Source organism: Trichechus manatus, unplaced genomic scaffold (genome assembly GCF_000243295.1).
Source record: "Trichechus manatus latirostris isolate Lorelei unplaced genomic scaffold, TriManLat1.0 scaffold00020, whole genome shotgun sequence".
Classification (NCBI taxonomy): Eukaryota; Metazoa; Chordata; class Mammalia; order Sirenia; family Trichechidae; genus Trichechus; species Trichechus manatus.
The window spans coordinates 8,433,093-8,456,042 of NW_004443956.1; the positions used below are offsets into that span (position 1 = coordinate 8,433,093).

At 39.0% G+C, this 22,950-nt stretch overlaps 1 protein-coding gene across 8 annotated transcripts in view; it reads left to right on the forward strand.

Annotated features, from left to right (window-relative positions):
• FRMD4B (FERM domain containing 4B) overlaps positions 1-22,950 on the forward strand; it is a 223,371-nt gene that overhangs the window by 156,695 nt on the left and 43,726 nt on the right. For all 8 annotated transcript variants that reach the window (XM_004372718.3, XM_023727926.1, XM_023727925.1 and 5 more), the window contains exons 8-11: positions 12,730-12,813; positions 14,698-14,763; positions 17,920-17,977; positions 19,631-19,717. In XM_004372718.3, coding sequence (XP_004372775.1) covers positions 12,730-12,813; positions 14,698-14,763; positions 17,920-17,977; positions 19,631-19,717 — 295 coding nt within the window. The remainder of the gene's footprint in view (positions 1-12,729; positions 12,814-14,697; positions 14,764-17,919; positions 17,978-19,630; positions 19,718-22,950) is intronic.

Sequence of the window (22,950 nt, forward strand, 5' to 3'; positions counted from 1 at the left end):
AGAAATAATACCTCTGTCTTGAGTTCCTGTGAGGATTAAATAAATTCATACCTGTAGAATGTTGAGCACTTGTCTGGCATACAGCAAGTACCCAGGACATGGGAGTTAGCACCATTTTTGCTGCTCACATGTATAGCTTATTTTTTTATTTTTGGAGGAAGGAAGGCATATAGAATTTAAAAACAAAAAAACTATGAGCCTTCTTTAAAGCCAAAGGAGTTTCTTTCATTGTCTTGAGAAAGAGGAGCTGAGAGGTCGGAGGGAGCTGGAGACTATAGCAGCCTAGAAATGCATGCTCACACCTGAACCCCAGTGAAGGACCAGCTCCTTTATCAAGGTGAATGTGGGCTGACAACCCAAGGAAAAGCTGCCTCTCCCACCTTTCCAGTAGGCGCCATCCCTAGCTTCAAGCGAAGCAAGGAAAGTGGCTTCTATAATCCTTTCAAGGAGCCCTCCTGGTGCAGTGGTTAAGAGATACAACTGCTAACCAGATGTTGGCAGTTCGAATCCACCAGTTGCTCCTTGGAAACCCTATGGGGCAGTTCTGCTCTGACCTATAAGTTCGCTATGAGTCGGAATCGACTTGATGGCATCGGATTTGTTTTGTTTTGTTTTTTGGGTTAATCCTTTCAATTTCCTGTTGTTGGGTGCTGCTGAGTGGATTCCGGACTCATAGCGAGTCCATCTGACAGCGTAGAACTGCCCCATAGGGTTTTCTTGACTGTAATTTTTATGGATTAAAATTACCTGGTGGCTTCATGGTTAGGCCCTCAACTGCTAACGGAAAGGTCAGCGGTTCAAACCTACTAGCAGCTCCGTGGAAGAAAAGATTTGTCCATCTGCTCCTGTAAAGATTTACAGCCTAGGAAATCCTATGGAGCAGTTCTCCTCTGACCTATACGACCGCTATGAGTAAGAGTCAAGTCTACCGCACACGGCAACAGTCTATGGAAGCAGATCACCAAGTCTTTCTCGAGCAGAGCCACTGGGTGGGTTGAACCACCAGCCTTTTCGGTCAGTAGCCGTTTTGCCAGCAGCACTCCTTCAGGGCAGAAATGACCTAGTTCCTTTTCAAATGGACACAACCTGATTTGGCTTGAAGTGTGATCAAGAAATTCCAAAAATGGAAAGACCCTGTGGCTTGGGAGTGGAGGAGGGCGTGGTATGGCTCGGCCAATCCAGACATTTCCCCTTGCGCCTCCCTCTTCCTTCGCTGCTCCCAGCTTCCCAGGCCTGCCGTCTTTCTCTTTTCCCGCTGAGAGCCCCGGCACCAGCCTCTGGTCCTCTAGATTTGTCGCCACCTCACTGGGGGGCCTCTGGTAAGTCATGAGACATCCGCGGGCCTCCTTTTCCCCCATCTGCGAACTTACGGGTTGGACCGGATGAACTCGGCTCACTGACCCGGCTGGTTGGAGCCGCTCTCTTTTGAGTTTGGCCTGGAGGGGTGGACAGTGAGCTGGGGACTTCATGTTAGATATTATGACATTAACCAAAATAAAAATAAACCAGTAGCTGTGGAGTGCGACTCATGGCGACCCACGTGTGTCAGAGTAGAACTGCTTTCCAATGCCTCCATAGAGTTTTCAGTGGCTGATTTTTCAGAAGTAGATCGCCAGTCCTTTCTTCTGAGGTGCCTCTGGGTGGACTCAAATCTCTAACCTTTTGGTGAGCAGCCGAGTGCATTAACTGTTTCCACCACACAGTGACTGTGAACTGTTGTCCTTGAAAGCATTTCTTTTGGGGGACTAAAGGACATTCACTGCTTGGGCAGCCTCAGGAATCTCCTGATACTAACCTCCTCGGTCGCCTAACCTAAAGGCTTTCCTCAGCCTCCTCGACCATCACTCCCATTTTGAACCATGGATTACTGTCTCGGTCTTGAAAATTTCGCTGTTTTATGTTGTTTATTCTTTTGCAGTGGTTCTCAAACTATTTCTCAAATACAGATTGCTGGGCCCCACCCTCAGAGTTTCTGATTCAGTAGGTCTGGGGTGGGGCCCAAGAGTTTGGAAACAAGTTCTCAGATAATGCTGATGCTGCTGGTTAGGGACCAAGAGGATTACTGTTTTATTGTGTCTCTCACCTTTAATATCCTTTTAGCTAGGAATTACCAAAAAAGCCAAACCCACTGCGGTCGAGTCAATTCCAACTCCTAGCGACTCTATAGAACAGAGTAGAACTGCCCCATGAGTTTTCCAAGGCTGTAATCTTTATGGAAACAGACTGCCACATCTTTCTCCCACAGAACGGCTGGTGGATTCAATATTTTAGTTATCAGCCGAGTGCTTTAACCACTGCGCCACCAGGACTCCTTAGCTAGGAACTAGTAGAGAGAAATTTGCTGTTAGAAATTCCTAGTTATTAAGTCAAGAAAATCATGAACCAAACTAGATTCATCATTGACCATGACAACATAGTTCCACAAATAACTGAGAGAGATGTGATTTTCCTTTTTCATATTTTATTTATTTTTGGTGGCAATATACACAACCAAACACATGTCTGTTCACAATGTCTACATGAACCATTCAGTAACATTAGTTACATGTTTTGTTACCATTCTAGCTCTAGCCTGTTGTTTTGTCACCATTAGTTTAGGCCCAGTGGTTAAGTGCTCGGCTGCTAACTGAAAGGTCAGCGGTTCAAACCCACCAGCTGTTCTGCTGGAGAAAGATGTGGCAGTCTGCTTCCATAAAGATTTATAGCCTTGGAAACCCTATGGGGCAGTTCTACCCTGTCCTACAGGATCACTATGCTCAGAATTGACTCAATGGCAATGGGTTTTGGTTTGGTCATTTTTGCCCCTTAAAGTTCTCATCTGTGCTTTCGATTACCTCTTGTCAGTTTACACTCGTATAATTCTTCATAAGAGCGCTGTGCTTGAGGCAAACATTTCTTATTAATTGGGCTAAACTGTTGTTTAAAGACGACTTCATGAGCGGTTTTCCTTTTTTAATGAAGGGAGATTTGAAGGCAATTTGGTTAGTGGAAAAGCTAAGTAAACTGATAACTTGCTGTAAACTGCTAATCACAGAGGTGTTGATCAAGGCCAATAGATTAGTTGAGGAAATTGGTGATTATGAACAGTAGCCAAGATCCTTTTAATAATTACATTTTTAAGCAAGCTGTCATCCTTAAACACTGGATCCAGGTCAAGTGGTTTAATAGTTAAGTTGGTGCCTGTCGCATCTATTTAATCTAACGCATCGAATACACCTTTTCTAACTTAAGATCCGTATTCATGTTCCATCCCTTCAGTATACTTCATCCCTGACCAGTCAGTCACCACAGGTTTCTAGCAAACATAGACAAGGAAGCAGCTCCTCATCAGGCCTATACGCGGCAACGCCAGAAAACGGGCAAATGTTTCACATTAGCTCAATTCTTAATGACGGGAAATCTTTAGTTTGCAAGGAACACGGTATTAAATAGAGTTCCCAACTATGAGGACTTCCCAAGTCCTCTGAGGCCCCTTTTAACAGCCTGTTATTTAATTTCTGAGGACATTTAGGCTACATAGTACATTTACACCTGTTATGAACAGGCCCAGGACTTTATCTTGGGTGTTTGAACAGGCACATAATCAGTAGTGTTTTTACGTCCACATATACGTTTTTCTGAGCTAGAGATTTTGAATTATGATTTTGTGAGGATGAAAAAAGAACGCTAGTCCCAAGTTACTTTTTTTAAATTGTAGTAAATATATATGAAACATAATATTTGCCATTTCAACATTGTTCACGTGTACAGTTCAGTGACATTGTGTTCGTCACGCGCAGTCATCATTATCCCATGTCCACATTTGCCTGTCACTTTAACAGAAGCTCAGTGTTCCCTGAGCAATGAGTACCCCCCTTCTCCCTCTCTCCTGCCCATTCCTGGTAACCGCTAATAAACTTTGGTCTCTCTGCATTTGCCTTTTCTAGATATTTCATATAGGTGGGATAATACGATACATGTCCTTCTGTGACTAAGTTATTTCACTCAGCATGATGTCCTCAAGGTTATCCACGTTGTAGCATGTATCAGATCTTCTTTTCTTTTTATGGCTGAATAACATCCCATTGCATGCACCACATTTTATTTATCCATTCGTCTGTTGCTGGCCATTTATTTAGGTTGTTTCCATCTTTGGGCTATTGTGAATAGTGCTGCAATGAACATGGGATGCATGTCCCCGCTTTCGGTTCTTTTGGATATATACTTGGAAGTGGAATTGCTGGATCATATGGTAATTCTGTGTTTAACTTTAACTTTTGGAGGAACTACCAGACTGATTTCCACAGTGTCCCAAGTTACTAAGTAAATGATTTAGTTGATTTCTTTGTGCAGCAAAGTCTCTGCAGACATTTCAGTCTAGGCATGGTGTATAATGTGCACTTTTTATGCCCCTTTGATTTAGGATTCAGGTAGGATACGACTTTGGCATCAAGAAGTAAAGTGAAATTGAGGGTTTGAGCTTTATTAAAAAACTGTCCTGCAAACCTGGTGAATGCCCCCACACCCAGCATAGACAGCAGCAGTCTTAAAGGGAACTTGCTGAATTCATTTTCCCCAAGAATTGCTAGCACCCACAGTTGGCTAACTGCCTGCACTCCCTTCCCCTCCAGCCTTCAAATGGCAGGTGGCTGATTGTTGCTGTGAGCAAGCTCTCTGTTAGCCACAAGCAGGTGTATACACATTTGTTGGGGGTGGCTTTTTCCACACAAGTGTTCCAGCACACACAGTTTTGCCCACACACAAAGGGTGGCCTCAGTTTTGCCAACCATGTGGCTTTCTCAAAATGAGTGGGGTTGACACATTCCTACCGGGCTTTTGCGGTCGGTAAAGAAAAACAACAGCCCATAAAAGGGGGCTTGAGAGTGCCAAAGAAATCATCTCCTACAAAATAGCCACAGTGGCTCAGTGGTCTCATGGGCTGCTTCCTTCTGGCAAGCTGTCGAAATGGGACTCTGGAATACCTAAGGGAGGGGTTCTGCCTAGTTAATCAGATAAAATGCAAGCATGGTCTTCATTGGGACATCTGAATTCCTGCTGAGTTGATGGAGAAAAACAATTTCAGGTTTGGTCACTGGTAAATAGCAAGTGATGTAGATTTATGGGCATTCTCTCTGGGCAAGATCCAGAGAAACCAGTCCCTCGTGGCAATTCTGGTCAAGTGTGTCTTTAAAATAACATTTCCATTACCATCAGGGTCAGGAATGTCCAGACGGATGAATGCATTTACTGCTGGTGAAAGGCAGAGACATCCCAGTTGAGGGCTGCTCACCTCCCTGCTGAACATTGAGATTGAGCCTTATTCATATAAACCTTGCTGCCTGCCTTCTCTCCCGGCTTGGGCGGGGCCTCTTGTGCTGAAGCCAGACCAGGCTGCTCCTGCAAGCTCAGGGATCCATGAGGCTTCAGGCTCACAGGCTGATTTCCCAGGCCTGGCTTCCGGGCGGTGCAAACGTGAGCTCAGCTACTAACCAAAACGTTGGCAGTTCCAGTGCACCCAGAGGCACCTCGGAAGAAAGGCTTGGTGATCTACTTCTGAAAAATTAGCCATTGAAACCCTATGGAACACAGTTCTACTCTGACACAGGTGGGATTACCGTGAGTTGAGATGGACTTGACAGCAACTGGTTACTCTTAAGAGGCATTTGGGTTGTTACCTTTGTCTTATTGTGAGAAATACTGCTGTAAACATTCTTGTGTACAGATTTCTCTAGGGATAGACCCAGGAAAGGAATTGCTGGGTTATAGTGTATGCAAATTTCCAGAATGGTTATACCGCTAGCAATGGTTATTTCTCTACATCTTCCTTTAAGTTAGGAATAACCAGAGTTGTAAAAATTTGACATCTGGTGTGTAATGGTAATTGAGGATTTGATTTGTGTTTTTCTGAACGCGTATGAAGTTGAACACTTTTTCTTCTCTCTTTGGATTTCCCCTTGTACACTGCTTGTTGAAATGTTGAGCTGATTTTTCTGCCAGTCTGTGAATCTGAGCCGACTTTCGATCCCTCTGGGGCTCTCTCTTTTAATGTTACAGCTAGGTCCACAGCGCAGTCACCTTAGTGTTGGTGGTGGCTTGCTAGAAATTTTCTGCATTAATTAGCTTCTCATAGGAAAGTGATGTTATGTATTCACAAGGAAAGGATGTTCCGCAGTGGCATAAATGACCAGATGTGGAGAAAAATAGGAACCAACTTCTATTACAAAGAAATAAGGCTGTGTTCTTTCTTGAGAATGTAATCTTCAGGATGGTCCAGATTCCAAACTTGAAAAAATTATCTATGTGTCTCCTTTATTCATGCATTACTGACAGTTTGCACTGTTAAAAATTATCTGAAACAAGAAACCAAGTTGAGAAACTGAGAAGGCACTTTCTTATCATCCTTTTACTAATAGTTTCTGTCAGAAAATGCAAATTGATGGTGATGACCTGCTCGCATGTTTCATGTGGCCTGCACAGCATTTCGGTTCTCTTCCATGTTCTCTTCCTCCTGGTTCCCACTATTCCCCATTGGGTTCCTGTGTCTGATGCGGAATTTGGCTTGCCATTTTTCGTTTCTCTCTTACTCAGTTGATTTTCGTATGCTCATTTTACATGGCTCCTGTTAGACACTGGCATGTGAGATCTCGGATATTTATATTCTGAGAGTGGCAAATAAGAAAAATTCTTTAAGTCTAAAAGATAGGCTTCAGAAAGTTTTAGGGTTGAATTCTCAGGATTTTTATAATAAGCTAATGCAAGATTTCTCAAACTTGGGAACTACTGACATTTTGGACTGGGTATTTCTTTGTTGTGGGAGACCGTCCTGTGCATTGTAGGATGTTCAGCAGCCTCCTTGGTCTCTACCCACTAATGCCAGTAACACTCCCTTTCCTAGTTGTGATAGAGTATCAACAAACATTGCTGAATGTCCCCTAGGGGGCAGAATTGCCCATGGTTGTGTAACACTGGTCTCTACAGTATACTTCTTTTAAAGTAGTTTAAATTCCCCTTAAAAAGATCCTAAGCCACTCCCTTATTAATGGACAATTTAGTTGCTTCCCATTGTAGCTGATTAGTACCAAAAAAAAAAAAAAAAGTTCTTAATGAATGAATATTCTTATACATACATATAACCATGAGACCAAAAGTGATTATTTAGGATGTTGGGTCATGATTAGCCTTAAGTAGTTTATTCAGCCAGCATTTCCAGATGAATAACGTCTTATCACATCTTGTAACTGGAGTAAGTTCCAATTGCACATAGTTAAAAACTACTGTTGAAAATTTCTTGGGAAGATGGCATGTTGAAGACCAAAGCTCGTCTTTCAGTAAATCCAGCACGAGTAATGTACTTCTGCAGTTGAAACATGTGGCTGTTTTGGTTAGGCATTGAATACAGAAGTTGCTTGCATTTAACAGAAATGTATTAAAATTATATGTTGAAATGTTAGAAAAATCTCAGCACTGTGAGATGCTTGTATTTAAGGGACATGGGGACTGAAACAACCTAAGAGAACATCAGCTTCAAGTCTCCCATTTGCCACTTACTCTCAGCCAGCAGCTTATTGAATAGAATGATGGATGAAAATTCTCTCTCCTCTCTCTTGGCTGAATGAAGTTGAATACATTAAAAGCAACTCCAACACATGATGCTCACTTCTACATGAATAAACAGATTTATGATGAATAGCAGCTTTCAGTCTGGTGAGGTCTTTTTTTTTTAAATTGTGCTTTAGGTGAAAGTTTACAGCTCAAGTTAATTTCTCATTCAAAAATTTATACCCACATTGTTTTGTGACATGGATTGCAATCCCCATAATGTGACAGCGTACTTCCCCTTTTACCCTGCGTTCCCTGTGCCCATTCATCTAGTTGCTGTCTCTTCCTGCCTTCTTGTCTTACTTTTGGACAGGAGTTGCCCATTTGGTCTCATATATTTGATTGAACTAAAAAGCATATTCCTCACTTATGTTATTTTCTTGTTTTATAAGCCTGTCTAATCTTTGTCTGAAAAGTAGGCTACAGGAATGGTTTCAGTTCTGGGTTAGCAGAGTGTCTGGGGGCCATAGTATTGGGAGTTCCTCCAGTCTCTGTCAGATCAGTAAGTCTGGTCTTTTTTCATGAATTTGAATTCTGTTCTACGTTTTTCTCCCAATCCGTCTGGGACTCTGTTTTGATCCCTGTCAGAGTGGTCGTTGATTGTAGCTGGGCACCATCTAGTTCTTCTGGGCTCAGGCTGGTGGAGTCTGTGGCTCATGTGGTCCTTTAGTCCTTTGGGCTAATATTTTCCTTGTGTCTTTGGTTTTCTTCATTCTCCTTTGCTCTGGTCAAGATGGGACCAATAGATGTATCTAAAATGGCCATGCGCAAGCTTTTCAGACCCTAGACGCTACTCATCAAAGTGATATGTAGAACATTTTCTTTATGAATTATGTCATGCCAGTTGACCTTCCCCCAAGACTATGGTCCCCAGCCCCAGCTACTCAGTCCCTCAAAATGTTTGGATGTGTCTAGGAAACTTCTATGCTTTTGCTTTGATCCAGTTGTACTGACTTCGCCTATATTGTGTTTTTGTCCTTCCCTTCACCGAAGTTGACACTTGTCTGCTATCTAGTTAGTGATTTCCCCTCCCACTCACTCCCCACCCTCGTAAACATCAAAGAATTTTTTTTTTCCGTTTGTAAACCTTTTCTTGAGTTCTTATAATAGTGGTCTCATGCAACATTTGTCCTTCTGTGACTGACTTATTTCACTCAGCATAATGCCCTCCAAATTCATCCGTGTTGTGTAATGTTTAGCAGATTCAGCATTGTTCTTTATCATTGCATAGTATTCCATTGTGTGTATGTACCATAATTTGTTTATCCATTCATATGTTGATGGGTGTTTAGGTTGTTTCCATCTTTTTGCTATTGTGAATAATGCTGCAGTGAACAGGGGTGTGCATGTATCTATTTGTGTGACGGCTCTTATTTCTCCAGGGCATATTCCTGGGAGTGAGATTGCTGAATCCTATGGTATTTCTGTTTCTAACTTTTTAAGGAAGCGCCATATCGTTTTCCAAAGTGGTTGTACCATTTTACATTCCCACCAGCAGTGCATGAGAGTTCCGATCTCCCCACAACCTCTCCAACACTCGTTATTTTGTGTTTTTTGGACTAGTGCCAGTATTGTTGGGGTGAGATGATATCTCAATGCATTTGCATTTCTCTGATGGCTAATGATCTCCAGCATTTCCTCATGTGGCTGTTAGTCGCTTGAATGTCTTCTTTGGTGAAGAGTCTGGTAAGATCTTGACTGCCACAAAATTAACTCTAATTCAGATAAGTGAGTGAATGCTAGCCTGAGTTCTTAGAACATAGCAGATGGTACACATGGTCCAGAAGGTTACATATATGTGGCTGATGATGATGATTAATAACAAAATGTGTTGTGCTTAGTTTATCATTTTAGAATATGTACATGTATTTGCTTTTTATAAAAAAAAAACTCACAAGCCAACTCCTCTTAAAAGAAAATGGGATTTGAAGGACAGAACATAAAAGGTATTGCTAAGAAAAATAAATATCATTACTGGGAGTTGACAGGTGACCTTTAAATATGAATAAATTGGATTGTGGTATATTTTGATTTTCAGGAAGCCAAAACCAGTTTCCCAAGATTGTCAATGTGGTTAAGCCACATTGCTCAGATTTCAAATGAATAGAGATTTATCCTTATGTAAGACCAGGAGCCAAGTGACTTTTTATTTCCTATAGTGATTCAGAAGACTGGATCTTGCACGTTTAGGAAGGGCCACAAACCTGGTTTTGAAATGTAATGTTGACAGGTGCAAATCATAGTGTCTCCGAGCTTGGTAACACTCTAATTACCTGTTCTTACTGAAAGACAGTAAGTGAGCTTACTTGGTTGCCAGGAGACTTGATGATACATCCAGAAAACAAATATTCTGTAGATGTTGAGGGAGACCCACTTAAACTTAACTTGATTAAGTGACAAAAAAAAAAATTGCTGTCAAGTCGATTCTCACTTATAACGACCCTATAGGACAGAGTAGAACTGTCCCATAGGGTTTCCAAAGAGTGGCTGGTAGATTCGAACTGCCAACCTTTTGGTTAACAGCCATAGCTCTTAACCACTGCTCCACTGATTGACAGGAGTGAGCAATTTCTAATATAGCACAGTACAATGTGGGCAAAACAAAACCCGTCTGGAGGCAGTGTTGGGTTCCCTGGTTTGAGCAGTAACCACTGATCTGTACATGTTGAATGAATGCTTTGGGAGGAAGTTCATCTTAGGTTCAGTGTTTGGTCTTTCCATTGGGTGTTCATCTTCTTAAACATCATGATTCACATTGTGGCGAACCATAGGGCTCCTAATCAGGCTTAGGGAAGCTAATATAAAAATGCACAAGTGAGGAATTTTAAAACTAATTTGTCAGTGTTTTCATTTGTAGTTGGAGGTGGGGGTGAAGGGAAGCTGTGCCTTGCCCGAGTGAGGATGTTCATGTTAGCTCTCTAAGACACTACTCTGGAGGTCTCTGGGAGTCAGGTAATAGAATACGATAGTCAAGGCTTCGACCTTTGAAGCTAAACCCACTGGGTTGTCTCTTTGGCTCCTTCCCGTGGTAGCTGCAAGACACTAAGCAAGTGACTCGAGCCTCTCTAAACTTCATGCCCCTACCTGTACCTCCCGCACAGGAAGGGTTGTGGTGAGACTTATATGAGGTAAATAATGCCTGAAAAATGCTTTGCATGGTGCCTGGCACTTGGTAACCTCTCAACAAAGAGTAGCTAGCTAGTGGTAAAGATAGGAAGAGGTAGAAAAGTAGGAAGAGGAGAGTTAGCAATATGCTGTTTGAACACTGGTTTGATCAGGATTGTGTGTGTGTGTGTGTGGTAAATACATATATATATATATATATTTAAATATGTGGTAAGTATATATATATATGTAATACACAGCTTTTGCCATTTCAGCATTTTTTACATGTACAATTCAGTGGCATTCATCAGAAGTTTGAATAACTTTTTTTTCTTTAATTCTCACGATTTATTAGTTTACAACCAAGATAAATTCACACAGCTTAGTGGCCACAACGGCTTCATCTCATTTCTTCCTTTGTAGATACCTCTGTGCACCTCAGACCAGTCGAAAAATTAAATACTTCCTGTCCATAAACAATGACATGGACGAAGGACAGTCTATAGCAGCTCACACTTGTGGCTGAACATTTTTTTTTTTTTTCGCTATCCAGTTTCTTATATGCAAATTCACAACAATTGTTTTAAGACAATACGAACCCACTTTGCCTCAGAGGGCGACCCTATTAAGACCAAATACATCTACAGAATTTGGGACTAAATTGGATTTTTAGTTAGAGTTCTCACGTATTATAACGAGACGTATGACGTGTCTGTGTACTAAAAGAAACAGTGGTAGCTCACCGGGGCCAAGCCACCTAAATTAGGTTCTTTTAAAATATCTGATGCTTTCTTACTCTAGGCACAAAAACAACGTCTTTAAAAAAATAAAATTGTGATTTCAAAGGCCCTAATTTATAGGGAAGAGGAATAAAAGATAAACACTAGTGGATGTTGAATCATGAGCCCAAGGCCTGTTTGGATTATTAACTGGGTCATCTGTCCTTTAGAGTCTGTAAATGCAAAAAGAAGTTGTCAAGTATTAAAAAAAAAATACATATATATATATATACACATAACCAAAAACCCGCTGCCGTTGAATCCATTCCAACTCATGGCGACCCTAAAGGAGAGAGTAGAACCGTCCCATATTGAATAACTTTTACATGTACTTCTTCCATGTTCTAATAGACCCTAGAGAAATCATGTCCGTTTCCTTACAAACTATCTCCTTAAATACTTGAGGCAGAGAGAATTTCCTCTTAAACAGGACCAACTATGACTGGTTCATATTACCTGTTCTCCCTTCTCTGAAGTTCCACAAAGACCACACCCTTCTCTTTGTACAACTAGAAATTTGCCATTATAGAATTAATTAGATAATAGCTGGCCTTACATGAGATACATTTTAGTTCACTTAGGGCAATTCGAGGAATACTTGGGTTTTATTAGAAACATGTTTTCAAGTCGTCTTCTATTCCAGTGATTTCTGCATATGGTGGACTTGAGCTTTTTTATTTCAGAGGGTGGTAAGGAAATTATAGAAAAGATAAACAGAAAGTTCTACATAAACCTTTTTATTGCGATGATATCTCTTACGAAAAATGGGTGACATTATGTGAATGGTTTTATGATTACTGATATTCCAATACGGTTGAATATTATGCAAACTCTAAAGATAATTATGAGGATGCTATAGGGTCATGGAGAAAGTGTATAATGAAATGTGAAGAATGCTAAGTAAAAACAGCATTTGAAATATGCACAGTTCTCATCATGATTGTATAATAAAATAGATGCACAAAATAATGTATAATGAAAACAGCTGTGAGTTTGAGTGAGGAAAATGGGATTACGGCAATTTAATACTGTTTTCACTTTTTATTTTTGTCCTTTTAAAAACTTCAAAATATCATCATATGGTTTGATTATTAAATTTGGGGGCTGTTTCTAGTTAGAGTTCATACCCTTATGTGTGTTGACCACAGAATTTTGACAGAACCTAACATGCTATATAGTTACTTTTCAGATTTCATTAATTTGTTGACTGACTTGGATTTTTTTTAGGTAACAGTGATTGACATTGCTATGTTGCTTTTCTTTTTAGTGATGAAAATGCCAGGAAAGATTTAAAGACACTACCAGCCTTTCCAACCAAAACTCTTCAGGAGCATCCATCCCTTGCTTACTGGTAAGCCAAGTCAAGATAACAATTGTGTGCTACCCAGTGACCCGGTTGTCAAAGCCTCTGTTAAGAACTGCATGCTTTTCAAGAAATTAAAAGAAATAGAAGTGAGGGAAATATCAAATTGTCCATCCAAATGTGTCAAAGTAACTGTAGATAGACCTTGATCCTTTCCTGAAAGGATTTTGTAGAGGCTTGTGGAGATCACTGTGCATGTCGTGCAGTCTTTCCTTTTGCTTAGACGTAATTTTAATGTCTTCTATTTTAAGAAGTGATTTGAAATGATCTTTGCTATGTAGTTTTTGTATACAGTCCTCATCTGGTTAGAAATTATCTTACCAACAATTGGAAGATGTCTTGGGTCATTCCACACATTGATGTCACCAACTCAGATGTCTGCTAGTTTCAGGCAGGTAACAAAAATGAGCAGTGTAGGCCAGGTGAAAGGCAGTAGGGAGTGGTGGGGACTGTGGTGAGCTGGAGAGCTTTTGCCTTGGGAAAAAGAGGTAAGGCTACTCAGCTTTAGAATTTAGGCATAAAGAGTGGTTGTGAGCCGTTGCTTTCAAGTGCTTAAAAAGTCTGTAGAGTGTGTTTTTATGTGAACATAATGCTCAGTATGTGTACAGTCACTGCGTAATGTGGCCTTAATCTAGCAGAGTGCAGTGAAATAACAAACTTTCCTGATCAGAGGGTTCCTTAATGATCAGAAATGACCTTAATGCCCAGAGGTTTCCTATATGACCAGAAGTTGTTTTATATCTTGAGTTGTTTTATTTACTAGTATTTTAATGAATCCATAACACTCATTTTCCATATCACATTTTTCCTAGAAAATTACTTTTTCCCCTTTGAATTATTTGTATTCCCTTTACGTATATTTTCCTTGCTTTAAGTTTCTGAAACATGAAGATAGATTTCCTTTCTACTAAAAAGCAGATACAAACTAAATATTCAACATTGCTAGCTTTAGTACGAAAGTTGGAATGTATTTGGTAAACACAGTGAAAGTGAGTAATGAGTCTACGTTGCATCCTGATTCTGGAACCTTCTTAAGAAATTAAGTGATAGTTTCTTAAGAGAAAAACACAAGCTGATTACCACTGATTACTGACCTTCCTTTTGAAACTGCGGATTTGGAAAAGCTCATTGTAAAACCTTACAGAGAAAACAGATAACAGAGAGAAAAAATATTTACTCTTCTAGGTTATACTTGAGATATGACTAAAGAACTGTCTTGTCAGAAAGAAGGGTAAGATAGCTGAATGATTTCAAGGGCTGCCAGACTTCAGCCTCGTTCTCTTGACTTTCCAGTCAACAAGTTTTATCCTAGGACAATAAAGAAGGGGTTTTCTCCTAAAGCCGTGTGTCACTAAGCAGTGACGATACAGTATTTTAGATTGCACACAGACTCTCAGAGTAGTTTTAATTCTTTTTTTTAATCTTTGTGACTAATTCAAGGAGAAATTTTTTAAACATCTAACACTTGCAAATCTCTCTTTTTTAACCAAAGAGAAGATAGGTCTTCTGATCAAAACTTGCCCAGCAATGTTCTCTAACTAGTGTTTAGTAAGCATATTTTGTTTTTATCATATATCCTTCAGTTATAACAAAGAATATTAGTTTTCCATTTGAGAAATTGATGTTATGTTTCCTTTTCTAATAAGCTAAGTTTAAAAAAAATAATAATGGCAGAAATCATGATGAAGTGATCAGATGTCTGATGTTCAGGAACCTGTGTCCTACAGAAACAAAATCAGCCATGCCTTGTCTTCCAAACAAGTTGATGAAGGCCTTCCCTCTCAAGCGTCCAATAGCTGCCTGAGAATCTTAACTGAGTCTGTATTTCATATAATCCTGCACTGACGTACTTTCCATTTTCTTGTTTTACAGTGAGGACAGGGTAATTGAACATTATTTGAAAATCAAAGGTCTGACTCGAGGTCAAGCTGTGGTTCAGTGAGTGTCTTTCTTTCCTTTTGCTTAGATACAATTTTAATGTTTTCTGTTTGAAGAAGTGATTTGAAATGGTTTTTGCCATAGAGTTTTTGTGTACACAGTTCTTGTTTTAACTCAGATTCCGACCAGTATCAGACAGATAACAAAAATGAGAAATGTAGGCCAGATATAGGACAATAAGGAATGGTGGGGACTATGGTGAACTGGAGAACTTTTGCCCTGGGAAAAGGAGGCAAGGCTACTTAGCTTTAGAATGTAGGCAAAATGTTACCAGATTTTATTACATTTTCTAAGAGAAGCTGGGAATTCAGATTTTAAATCTCAATTTTAAAAATTGGGAAGTAATTGTAAGAAAGTTTTAATATAATGTGAGCCAAACAAAACCTCTCTGGAGGCCATGTTTGGTTTCCCAGTTTGTGATTCTACTTTGGTTGGAGTACATGGTGTATCGTTGTTGAATAATCCATTTCTTTATGGTACTAAGAATAGACCATAGTGATATATTTCTGAATTTTGTGACTTATAGAGTTACCACCTATTTATTAAGAACAGTTCATTTTCAGTAAGTCAGTTGCAAAAGGACAAATATTGTGTGTTCCACTTAAATGAAATATCTATAATAGACAAACTTATAGAGACCAAAGTTGATTAGTAGTTATCAAGGTGGAAGGGAGGGGAAAGGCGGGGTCATTGTTTAGGTGTCTGTTAATGGTGATGGAAAATTTGACAACAGATACTGGTGATGGTTGCACAACAACATTAATGTAATTGGTGTCACTAAATTGTACATGAAAAAATGTTGAATTGGCAAATGTTGTGTTACATACTGTATTTCTACACAAATAACGCACACCTTCTAAGTTTGTTTGCCAACTGCACCACCACCCACCCCACCACCCCACCGCGAGGTATTTTTATAAGTGTCGCTATGCCAGTTTATTTTTACATGCTGCTGGAAAAAAAAAATTAGCATAGTGTGCTTAGAAAATACCTGGCAGGGGGAGGGAGCAGTAGGCAAATAAACGTAAAAGGTGCACGTTATATGTGTAAAAATACGGATATTTTTAGCACACAAAAAAGTTCACTTTCTACATTAAAGTTTTGAAATAATAAAAATTAATCCGTTTTAAGGACATTATTGCTGCAGTAATTATAGAATAATTTTATGGATGACTATAGACTTTAAAAAAAAAACACTAAGTATAACATAGAACATGTGAGAACTGAAATAAGGACTTGGAGATCTTTTTTTTTTTTTCCTGGTCAATGTATAGAGTTTCCCAAAACCTCTACTTCTGTGCACAGTAATCTCATTTTTATCATAACACAGTTTCTGTAACCTTTAAGGCAGAAATCGGAAGTTTGTAGTCTTTAAGTGAAATCCTTGATGTTTTAACTCATTGTGCCTGTTTCCTGAACTGAAAAAAAGAAAAAAAAAAAGGAATAAAAATTTCCCTGTAGGATTTTAGACTAGGTTAGTGAGTGCATTACAAAGCGTCCTTGCGTAAATACAGAGTCCTTTCACATCTGTTGATTGTTATCTTTGTCGTTCCAGATAAGAGACTGTATAACCCGGTAGTTCGGACTCTAGAGAGTGTAGTCAGACTCATTTTGTTTGAATCCTGGCTGTGTAATTTAATCGGTGCAAGATCTTGGTACATTTGCTTAACCTCTTATTATTTATTCACATGTGGGTCATTGACTTAACGATTATTAAATTATTGATTGCAAAGTCCAGAGATATTGATCTTCAAAATGTCATTAAAAAGTCCAATTGTATTAAACAGGAACCTCAATCCCTTGAGGGCAGGGAGGAAGTCTTACACAATTTAGTCCACGCCAATACACCTTCAGGGAACACAATAAGTACTTGTTGAATTAAAATAGCAAGTGGTGTACGTACTGAAGCCTGGCTCCCTCTGTCTGTCTGCCACATCCACCTTTTCTAAAATGAAAAGAACTCCAGGGTGGTCCTGGAAAGAGATACATAGATGGTGGGTTTCTGGGGCGATGGTCATAGACTATTTCTTGACCATGATGGTGGTTACAAAGGCATTAGTTTGTTAAACTAACCATATAAAGTTTTAGTGTGCTCTTCTTGGTATGTATATCATATTTTGATAAAAAGGAAAAGTAACCCTAAAGATACATCTCAGAGATGTAGTAGAAGCACAATATTTAAGAATCTTGTGACTAGCTTTCCTGAGTTCAAATCCTGGCAGCATAATCCACTAGCCCTGTGACTTGGGACAAGTTGCTCAGTCTTTTCAGACCTCAGTTTCCCTACTTAGAAAAGGTAGAAAGCAAAACCACCACCACCACCAGCCCCACCCTGGATCACTGATGAAGTGAAACAAAGCACACATGGCACTCAGTGCTGAGGCTGGTACGTAGTCAGTGTTCAGTAAATAGCAGCTGTTATTACAGTAGGAGCCCTGGTGGCACACTGGTTGAGAGCTTGGCTGCTAACCGAAAGGTTGACAGTTCAAATCCACCAGCCGCTCTTTGGAAACCCTATGGGGCAGTTCTACTCTGCCTCATACGGTCTCGATGAGTTGGACTCGACTTGACAGCAATGGGTTTTGGGTTTTTGGGGGGGTTTATTGTTACTGCAGAAAATAACGAGTGATATCATTGTTTCGGTTCTTAGAGGGAGAGGTATTTTTAAGCCAAGATTACCTACAAGAAAATTCACTCTTTTTAAGTATACATTTTAAAGACAGATGTTTATAGTTATGTAACCTCTACCACAGTCAATGTAGGGAATAACTTTTTTTTTTTAAACATATTATGAGCATGTTCCAAAAGTTAATTTTCATTGCTTCCTTTATTAGGTGCTTACATTAAAAAATACTTGCAATTTGAGTTTATACTACAATACACTGTAATATAATATAGTATGTTTATTAATATGTAGAAAATAAGATTTCCTATAGCTTTTTGAAATTGAAGTTCTGTTAACAACTTTCTAAACTTTGGATAGGGTAAAATGTATTACTCCCCAGAAAGGTTTACTCTGTTTCTACTGGAGTCAAACCATTAGTCATGGTGGTATGAGGAAAGTAGATAGAAATTGTGTTTCTTTAAACTGCTTTTCCCATTAGGGTGCTCTGAATATTTTAATCAGAGATTATGGTCTATATTCATTTTCCATAGGTATATGAAAATAATAGAAGCTCTACCAACATATGGGGTCCATTACTATGCAGTAAAGGTAAGTACTTACACATGGCAAAGCTTTCATCATGCCCATGATGTTCTGAGATTTCCTGAACAACACTAACATTGTAAAATCACATAAATCTATATGTAGGTAAGTGTATGTAACCTGTCTGTAGGAAATTGCAGCATTTAGAGTAGGACTGATTTTTCTTAAAAAATAAAAGCCCGATTATATCCCATCATTTTTTAGCAAATTATAAGGCATACTGTTTTTAAAAATACTTAACCTATTTGCATATTTTCCCAAAAACCAAGCCAAATCCACTGCCGCTGAGTTGATTTTGATCCATAACAACCCTATAGGACAGAAGAGAACTGCCCCATAGGGTTTTCGAGGCTGTAAATCTTAATGGAAGCAGACTACCACATCTTTCTCCCGTGGAGTGGCTGGCAGATTCAAACTGCCGACCTTTCGGTTAGCAGCCGAGTGCTTAACCACTGCACTCCCAGAGCCCCTATGTTTTCCCGAGACCTCTCTTAATCCTAAAATATTCAGATCATCCTCTTTTGATGCACCTATTCCTGTTGCTATCCTTGCTGATTTTTCTTATTTCCGGTTGTTCACCTGTCAGAGTCTTCCAGACCTTCATTTGACAGTGCTTTGGAGACTCATGCATTCTCCAACGTTATTTCAACAACTTCATAAAATGCTGAAGTGTTTGTAGGATTTGCAGCACCTTTCGATCAGTGTGCATAGTATTTTCAGATATTTATAAGCAGGGAGAGATTGTCAAATATTTTAAGATGAGGAGCCGAGATAAAACATAATGTTAAGAAGAGAGTCTTGTTTGAAAGGGGAATAATTTTATAATTGATGAATTCTTGAGTGACTATTTTTAAATTAAGACAGTGTTCAAATTCCTACATCATTCAGAATGGTGGGGAATTGGATGATAAATACTTGCATAATAAGGACACGGTATACTAAATATATGAACTAATTCAATTTTAACTTCTACTGATTTTTCATTTGTTTTCACATGAGTGTCTGTCTAACCTAGGTTTTTCTTTCCTTATGTGAATACATCCTAAAAGATAAATTTATGGGGTAAAAAAAAAATACTGCTTACCTCCCCATATGTACTCAAACTGATTATTCAAACATCCTGTCATGGAATTGTATAGTTCTCCAAAAGAGTTTTTTCAGTATTTCCATATTCATTGTAAGTAAACATCAGGATTTGGAACCATTTTTCTCATCTTGGTAATTCCTAAAAAAAAAACTTTCCTAATCTTTATAGCTAGTTACTAATTGAGAGAACAAAAAGCTTTTTTTTTTTTTTAATGGATAACTGACTTTGTACTCTGGATTAATTCTTTTTTCTTTTTTTTTCTCTGAATTAATTCTTAGTTGAATTACTTACACTTTATTTCTTTTTGCCAACTGTTTAATTAAAACAGTAATGCTTCATTCTTTTTGATGGTATTAACAGGATTGGTTTGTTTTGCCTTATAGATCTTATTTGAAGAAACTCTTAAGAAGGCATTTTAATAACAAGTTAGGTTTTTAAATGGTGTTTTGTTTACCAAGACAGCTTTATTTTGACTTGCTGATACTTATTAAGGGATGGCATTGGTAAATATTACTTCATCTCTGGAAGAGCTAACAATTAGGCCTTGTTTCTCATGCTTTTCCATCTTCTAGGATAAACAAGGAATTCCTTGGTGGCTTGGAATCAGCTATAAAGGAATCGGCCAGTATGATTTACAAGATAAAGTGAAGCCTCGGAAAGTAAGTATGAGTCATTTGAACCACTCATAAGGAAAGGTTATTAACTAACCTTGAACTGTTCTAGAGCTGACAACATAACTTCAAGAGGCCCTGAGCAGTCATGAGCAAAGAACCATAATGAATGAAGCCATGGGTTCAGAATAGACTCCAAGTACAAAACAATTTTTATAATTCATTGATATACCGTTTACACAACAATTCCACTTCTGGTCATTTATTCTAAGGAAATAATCAAAATTACGCACACAGATTTAACTAAAGCGTAGTTTACAAGTGCTTACAATTTGGTTTCCATTTTAAGATAGTATGAACAGTATGATGCCACTTGTTTTATAAATAATATATGTGTTGTGTTGGATGGATAGGCAGATGGACAAATTGTAAGGACATAAGCCAAAACTTTTGCCTGCTTGTTGCCTCTCAGTGGTACAGCTATAAGTAATCTATTGCTACTGTTAACCTTCCTGCTTACCTTTCTTTCAAAATTTCCTATGTTAAACATGTTTGCTTTTTATAAAGAAAGAAAAGTTACTTCTGTTTATTATAAAGTCTAGATTTTGCAGACCTAAATAAGTTACATTATTTTCAATTACAATTTGATTTGTTTTCATTGTTATTAAAATATATACAACACAACATTTGCCAGTTCAATATTTTTTAGGTGTTACATTTTGATTTTGACACTGTTTTCTTGACCCAAACGTACAATACATTTTTGCCTATGTAAGAATTTTTTTTTAATTGTACTTTAGATAGTACACATGGCACACACTAGCTTCTCATTAAATAATTAATACACATATTGTTTTGTGACATTGAGTGCCAACCCCATGACATGTCAACACTCTCCCCTTCTCTACCTTAGGTTCCTTATTACTGGCTTTCCTGTCTCCTCCTGCCCTCTTGTGCTTGACCCTCCTGGACTGGTGTACTCATTTAGTCTCGTATTGTTTTATGGACCTGTCTGACCTTTGGCTGAAGGGTGAACCTCAGGAGTCACTTCATTACTGAGCTAAAAGAGTATCCGGGGGCCATACTCTCAGATTTCTTCAGTCTCTGTCAGACCACTAAGCCTGGTCTCTTTTTTTTTTTTTTTGTGAGTTAGAATTTTGTTCTCTGTCCAGGACCTTCTTTGTGATCCTTGTCACAGCAGTTGTTGGTGGTAGCCAGGCACCATCTAGTTGTGCTGGACTCAGTCTGGTGGAGGCTGTAGTACTTGTGGTCCACTAGTCCTTTGGGCAAATTTTTTCCTTGTGTCTTTGGTTTTCTTCATTCTTCCTTGCTCCTGACAGGATGAGACAAGTGGAGTATCTTAAACGGCCGCTTACAAAATGGCCGCTTACAAGATCCTACTCACCAGAGTAGAATGTACAACATTTTCTTTATAAACTATGTTACGCCAGGTGAGCTAGAAGTTCCCTGAGACCATGGTCCCCACACCCCTCAGCGCAGTAATTTGGTCCCTTAGGCAGTTTGGATGTGTCTGTGGAGCTTCCATAACCTTGCCTTGGACAAGTTGTGCTGGCTTCCCCAGTACTGTGTACTGTCTTACCCTTCATCAAGTTTATGTAAGAATCAGTACAGAGCAACATCATGCTGCCCTTGGCCTACTCCTCTCTATAATGACTTAAAGGCTGACTAATGCCACCCTGATTTGTGCCCTCCCTGTTCCTTGCTGCCATCACTGGGAGTGAAACAATTGCCTGTAATAACAGATCGTAGTCAACCTACTTGTGTTATCACAACCCGACGTCACAACCTTAAATATCCCCTATCGCTGATGTCTGTCTCTTGCTTTAATGTATATTAGAAAAGCAGCCATGCTCTTCATAAAGCAGCCCTTGTAATCACACCACAGAACTGTACATCTTCTCAGAGTCCTGCCAGCTTCAATCAGTGCTCACAGCCTTCCTTAGAGTTCTGAAAAAAAAATATCACTTCCCATTTTAGGGCTGTGAACTGACAGAGACAATACAAAAGGGCTGCCAGCCCCTTCCTAATGCTGGAACTCTGCTATCTTGGATCAGTCTAGTTGGGCATTGAGGTTTCCTAGCACAAATTTTCAATGAAATAATAAAACATCATTCAACAGCCAATGTCCATCTTCAGAGATACTAAGAGACCATCTGTGCATCATTGGAATTTTGTCTTTATAACTTCTGTGACCGAGATTAATTCAAGCAAGGAACACTTTCTTAATTTCCAGGACTAATAGGAGTATTGTTGTTCCTACTTGTTCTTAAAGTTTGCTTCTAAAACCAAATTTCTAATAAGTTAATGTTCGTAATGAAGGGTACCCAATGTTTTTCAAATATTTTTAAAAAGCATTTTTATTTATGGTTGCATATTTTTTCCCAAAAGGAGTAAGTATTCGTTGTAAAAAACTATTTGTTGTCGTTAATTATTTGTTCTTTTGTAACAAAAAAAGCAAACGCTACGGAAATAATATGAATTAAGACAGGAAGCCCTCCTGCAGTCCCACCCCTCCCTCGTGCTAACCTGCTATTGGGGAATGATCCTGATTCATTCAGACTTTATCAGTGTATATAGTAAGATTTTTAAAAGAGAGAAAAATTGTACAATAACATACTCTTGTATACCTTGCCATACATATTTCTCCAGGTCACTTAGAAACAGATCTTTTTTTATTTTTTAAAGCTGCCTAGTATTCCATTATATGCAAATAAGTTATTTAACCAGTCCCTTTTTGATGGGCATTATATTGTTTTCAGGGGGCAATGTTGATTCAGTGGTAGAATTCTCACCTTCATGCAGGAGACCCAGGTTCGATTCCCAGCGTTTGTACCTCATGCATAGCTACCACCCATCTGTCAGTGGAGGCTTTGTGTTGCTATGTGTTGTTATGATGCCAAACAGGTTTCAGCAGAACTTCCAAACTAAAACAAACTAAGAAGAAAGGCCTGGCAATCTACTTCTGAAAATCAGCCAGTGAAAACCCTAGAGATCACAACAGTCCAATCCACAACCAACTGTGGGGATGGCACAGGACCAGGCAGTATTTTGTTCTGTTGTACATGGGGTCGCTAACAACAACAAATAGTTGTTTCCATTGTGGGGTGTGGAGAATAACAATGAATCCCAGCCAAGGCAAATAAGTAGCCCTAATTTATCTATTCTGTAAGACCAAATTATTGCCAGTCATTAACCCTTAAGGTAGGACTCACCTATGTTAAATTTTTTTGGCCAATTTATTTCTCCTCCGAATTTTACTT